The sequence below is a fragment of the Suricata suricatta genome, chromosome 3 (assembly GCF_006229205.1).
Source record: "Suricata suricatta isolate VVHF042 chromosome 3, meerkat_22Aug2017_6uvM2_HiC, whole genome shotgun sequence".
NCBI lineage: Eukaryota > Metazoa > Chordata > Mammalia > Carnivora > Herpestidae > Suricata > Suricata suricatta.
In genome coordinates this window covers 71,466,241-71,472,240 of record NC_043702.1, presented here as the reverse complement: position 1 = coordinate 71,472,240, position 6,000 = coordinate 71,466,241, and the positions used below count along the sequence as shown (strand labels likewise).

At 44.5% G+C, this 6,000-nt stretch overlaps 1 protein-coding gene across 2 annotated transcripts in view; it reads left to right on the top strand.

The window, feature by feature from the left end:
• The first annotated feature begins 903 nt into the window (after positions 1 to 903).
• GALNT5 (polypeptide N-acetylgalactosaminyltransferase 5) overlaps positions 904 to 6,000 on the top strand; it is a 52,320-nt gene continuing 47,223 nt past the window's right edge. For both annotated transcript variants that reach the window (XM_029934549.1, XM_029934548.1), the window contains exon 1: positions 904 to 2,339. In XM_029934549.1, coding sequence (XP_029790409.1) covers positions 904 to 2,339 — 1,436 coding nt within the window. The remainder of the gene's footprint in view (positions 2,340 to 6,000) is intronic.

The following is a 6,000-nucleotide window of genomic DNA, read 5'->3' as shown; positions in this document are numbered from 1 at the left end:
ATCCGCGACAAGATAAGGACTGAAACCTAGAGTAAGCGTTTAGAAGTTTTTATAGCCATGTGACAAACTACGTTTATGTCTAGTGAATTTAATAACAAAAATAAATGGAGTCAATTTAAGGATCCGTTGACTTATAAAGGAACATTCTGAGACCAGCTCTGGAAAAACTTCTGAATAATTAAACATCTACCTCTGGCACTGAGATTATGCTAGACCCCTTCTTTATTCTGGTAACATCTCAAAGCCGGAACCACTAATGTCAGTGATGACTTGCTGGGGCAAATCCTTCAGAGACCTGGCGATAACAGGGTTAATGAGCAGGCATGGGCTGGGAGGGGTTACAAACCAGGAACACATGCCCTCCAAGTTTTCTTTCCCTTTAATTGCCCTGAAAACACACACACTCTCTCAGAACACGGAAGGTGCGAGCTGAATGAAGTTTTCTGGGTAATGGCTTGAAATGTTTTCCTTATGAGAAGTGGTGTTGAGTTACAGCGTGCAGACGGAGAGCCGGAGGAGAGGAGTGGCAGCCCCAGCCCGGCCCCCACCTCTTCTCGGGCTTATAGGAAGGTGGACGTGGGCTCAGGCAGACAAGTGATATGTCGAATTGTCTGGTGGCTGCACTCAACTGTTCCCAGGGTGACCTGAGGGCAGTGTTTAGCACAGTGTAGCCCGGGGCCAGCCGAGCAGGCACAGATGCTCTGCTGTGAAATGCCACGCAGGCAGAGACTGACAAGCACTAGGAGCTGAGCTTCTCCCTTGGACTGCTGTTTCCTGCTGTTTTCAGGGGAGGGGGTGCTTTGTGGCCACTCTGCTGCTGTTGCTGCTGCTACTTGAGCTCTCTCTCCACTCAAGGTAAGCAGACTCCAAGGGAGGGTAGGCTGCAAGCGAAGCCTTTGCACCATGAACAAGATTCGAAAGTTTTTCCGAGGAAGTGGGCGAGTCCTGGCATTTATATTTGTAGCTTCTGTCATCTGGCTGCTCTTTGACATGGCAGCTCTCCGCCTGTCATTCAGCGAGATCAACACTCGGGTCCTCAAGGAAGACATCGTCAGGAGGGAGAGGATAGGATTCAGAGTTCAGCCAGATCAAATGAAGGTCCTTTACAGCAGCATAAAAGAAATTAAGTCCCCTCTGAGGGGACATGGGAAGGGTCTGTGGGGCAGAGAGAACTTTAGAAAAACTGAGAAGAGTATGCTCAAGGTTGAGGATGACGTGGACCAAACCCAGAGGGAAAGAAAAATGCAGAATGCCCCCGGAAGGGGCAAGGTTGCCCCTTTGTGGCACCCCGCGTATCTCCAGACCCTTCCAAGGACTTTTACCAAGCAGGAGACAGAGAAGCAAGACCTTGAACCTGAATCCTACTCTCGCCACATGGCAAAGCACGTGGGAGCTCAGGGGGCTCAGAAAACCCCATTCATAGCAGCAAGAGAAACTCAATTGGCAGAAATATCTGTACATGCAAGACCTGTCGATATACACCAGGAGACCCTGAAGAGTCATAGTCTCAGCAGTGACACATCAAAACAAGCAGTCAAGAGAAACCTAAATGTGACCATCAGCCCTAATACTGACAGGTCAAAGCCACAATCACAGGCGGTAGCAAATGAGAGGGCACACCCCGCCGGCCCACTGGTGCCAAAACCCAAGGAAGCCATAGCCTTAAATAAAACTGAGACTCAGAGCAAAGAAAGAGACTCAAATAAACACAAAGCCAATAAGAACCTTCCCTTTTCCAAGTTGGTTGCCAATTCAAATCGCTCAAAGAAGCAATATATTAATGAAACACAGTTGGAGGGTTTGCCAAAGGACGATGGAGCCAAAGTGGCTGGTGGGAAGAAATTCAATTTCTCTGAAAGCCACGTTGTGATTATAACCAAGGAGGAGGAGCTAAAGACTGACTCCAAAGAGGCCCCCAATCCTAAAAACAAAACTGTACTCCCTATTGTATTGGGTGAAAGCCAAGGGAAACACATTTCCAGGAATAGAAGTGAGGCATCTTTCTCTCCACTTGCTCTACAGAGAGCAACAGTATCTCAAAACCATCAATCCTTAGCTGAGGGGCTAGAGCCAGCAAGAATCAACTTGACTACCAAGGCCCAACCTGCAGAACTCAAGAAAAATCATATACAGAAATATGGAATGCACCATGTGTTGAGAATTGACCTGACGCTTTCTCCAAGGAACCCCAAAGCTCCAGGCCAATTTGGCCGTCCTGTAGTCGTCCCCCGTGGCAAGGAAAAGGAGGCAGAAAGAAGATGGAAAGAAGGAAACTTTAATGTCTACCTCAGTGATTTGATCCCAGTGGACAGAGCCATTGAAGACACAAGACCTGCTGGGTAAGATCCATTTCTCTTCTCTTTCCTCAACCCAAAGTGTTTTGGCTCTTATGTAGAGAATCTATATTTCTAGCTGATTTTGCATGAGTCTTGGTCACTTAGAGAATCAAAGCCACATTAATCAGGGGTGCCTGGGTGGCTCAGTTAGTTAAGCCGCAGACTTGGGCTCAGGTCATGATCCCTCGGTTCATGGGTTTGAGCCCCCTGTCGGGCTCTGTGCTGACAGCTCAAGCCTGGAGCCTGCTTCGGATTCTGTGTCTCCCTCTCTTTCTGCCCTTCCCCCAATCACAGTCTCTCTCTGTCTCTCAAAAAATGAATAAAAACATTAATTTTAAAATAAATAAATAAATAAGGCAATATTAATCATTAGACACAGTCCAAATAGTCTATATCCACATAGAGAATAATTCTGATATAGCATACCACTTTGTCCTCTCTCTACACGGAACTTCTCTGAGACTTCAGCTCCCACCTCTATTAGCTCATGTTCCATTCCTTCCTGCTACTGAAAACCTCTTAAACATATTAGATGAACTTAATTCCTAATAAGGTATATACGAATGATAGAGCTTAAAATGCAATTCCATTAAGATGATGACAAGTGAATTCCCAATTTCAGAATTCATACATTATTAGCAAGCTTGTTGGGGATGTATTTGGGAAATGAGCATAGAGAAGGTGCTTTCTAGGCCTCCTAAAATTGTGTCTTAACTGGCAGAATTTTGCCTAATCATAACTAATGATCACCAGCAAGTAAAGAAATGACTTTACTCCTTAAAATTTATTATCTTTTGTAGGTGGAATGATAGACATTTCGGGAGTTCATTTATACAGGAACAATGATAATGGAAAAAATCAATCACTCAATAACTTACAACACCAGCAGGATGTACAAGAGCATATTAATAACTACTTATATGTTTAGAATTTCACCATTTACAAAGAGCCTGCATAGACATCACATGAACTTCATAAAAGGTGAAGCAGAAAGGTGCCAGCAGTTGTTATGGGTTCAAAGTAACAGAGGAGGACACTCAGAAATTATATCACTTTCCCAGGCTAACATAGCTCCAGAGCTTCCTAGTGAGAGTTCACAAACCAACTCTTCAATGAATTAAATTCCTGTAACTACATCACCCGGAGGTGGATCAATCACAAATATCTCAGCAATGCATTTTGGTGCCTGGTTCTTTTGGGCCCATTCATAAACAAAGGTACTTTGAAGGCATATGTTCCTTATCCATTAATTGATTATACAGTTCCATGAATGCCTGGATATTCAATTCCTGAGCCAAACAATGTTTGCCTAGAAGTTGGAATTAGGGAATATCAAGATTCAGACTTAGCACCAGTGGTATGTAAACAGTGGCCTTGTTTGGTCTCTGTGGAAAACTCTTGTTTATCATTTAGACAGTCAGTGTTGCTGCTAGGAGGAAGGCAGATAGAAATGCGCCTATCACGTTAGTAAAAGGGGCCTCTTCAGCTAACAGAAGCCATCATGAGCTCTCTAAGCCGTTGGCAGGTAGCTCTCAGCCAGGCACCAATGCCTGCTTAGACAAAGCACTGTGCCCCTCAGGCCCCGCACCCTGGTGAGGCTCACAACCTGGAGGAGAGCACAAATATGCCCAAACTAAAGATGATAAAAATGAGGCCCTGGGAAATTATATAGTCTGTGGTCAGAGAGCAGTAAATGTAAAGAAGTTATTAAAATCCATCCTCAAAACTATGCTGTGCTCTTTATCGCTTATCTCCTGCTGATTACACCCCCCCAAAAGGATCCTAAAAATTATGTTGAACCAGCTCTGATCTGAAATCCTGCATATCACATATCACACATATATTTTATGTATGCACACATAAATTTGCCAGCTTTGAACACGAAATGCCAGAGAATGAAGTAGTAGGCAAAGCGGCTTTATTTTCACATCCCTACCATGGTCTGGCAGACTGCTATGGAGCCTGGGGAAGAGCGTCCAGGAGCATGAACCACAGTTCCAAACCAGAGAAAGGGCAATTGTGTGAGAGCCAAGAGCAAGTAATAATGATGTTATCAGCCATGTGATTTATTGAAAGCTCGGTGGTGCCCAGCACTCAGTAGCTTCTGAAAATTGGTCTGTGCAAGATGAGGTTTGTGGAAACGTCACTGTCAGGCTCTGTCTTCTGAAGCAGGCTGTCCTGACTGAGGAGGAACTGACACATACGCTTGATAGGATGAGTCAGACGGAATGTGGCCAGGCCCCTCCCTCTTATCACACAACCCACCTTGGCTAAACATAGGCACTCTCGGCAAGCTGCCTCCCCTGTGCTCTATGCCAACAGGATGGAGGTGACAGTGTAGCCACCAGGGATCCTAGGTAGAGGGCCCACTGCACTATTTACAGCCCTCGTGTGCCACTCTTCCTTGAAAGAGGATACGTTATTTTTCTTTTCTTTTACCCAAACACTCTGACCATAAATATGTGCAAATTATGTATTCATATGGATAAAGTTGGAAGAAAATACAAATGAAAAAACAGTTGGTTCATCAGGTTGGCATGATTCATAATTTTCTGACGTTGAATTTATTTATTTTCAGCCTTGCTCAAAAAGTTTAGGAAATGATTTACAAGAATGCACACAACAAGAGTTTTGAAGATAATACATTTTCAAAGTCAGTGTAAGGGGGAAATTGTTGTAGCATATCGTAAGAAAGTATGTGTGTGGGTGTGTGTGTGTGTGTGTGTGTGTGTGTGAGAGAGAGAGAGAGAGAGAGACAGAGACAGAGACAGAGACAGAGACAGAGAGAGACAGAGAGATCTATAAAAACAGAGGGAGCCAGGAGGGCTTGCCTTAAAATTAGCTACACATTAGCAGCCCACTGATACCCTTCAATTTTAAGAATTCTTGGGGATATCCCCCTCACTGTTCTTTACATTTCTAAAAATCCACCACTAGAGAATGATTAACACAGTGACTGGCATATCATAACTGCCTACTGAATACACACTGAGCCAAGAGAAAAGGATAAAAACCATAGATTTACTAGTATGTAATTTACTAATTTACTAATACCTTCTTGAAGATGATTTAATTGATATGCTAGGAGGGATGACATTGGCACTAAGAAAGACAGGAGACAGACAGGATGCCCAAGGCACTTTTATCTGCTCTAGTTCCAAAATCGAACTCTCTTCTCCAAAACTGCTCTGCCCTCCTTTTCTCCTGAGTCCCAGAGAACCATTTCTAAGCTGTTGAGATGCAGTCGTGGCCTTCTCCAAAAGCACAAGGACTCCTGTCCGTGGTCAGCATTATTCTCACTCTCCTTTTCAGTTCCGCCCAAGTCTCTGTCCCTTGCAGTGTGGCTGTGGCTTTCTGCATGTGACATTCTCTCTACTGTGGGCCTTTAGCATTAAGTATCTCAGTCCTCTTTCTTCCCTGTCATACTCAGTGCCATCCCTGATGGTCCTCTTCACTGGTGCTATTCCCCCAGGCCCCCACCATCCTTACCTGGCTGAGTCCTCACCCTTTTCTTCCACACACCCTAGTTTGACACTGCTCCAAATCCAACTGTAGCTTATCTCCTCCTAAACCATGAATCAACTCTAACTTCTAAATTCCAATGAGTTCATGCGCTCACGGTTGGTTACCCAAACACTCCTTGCTGTGTGCTCTTTCTTCCCTA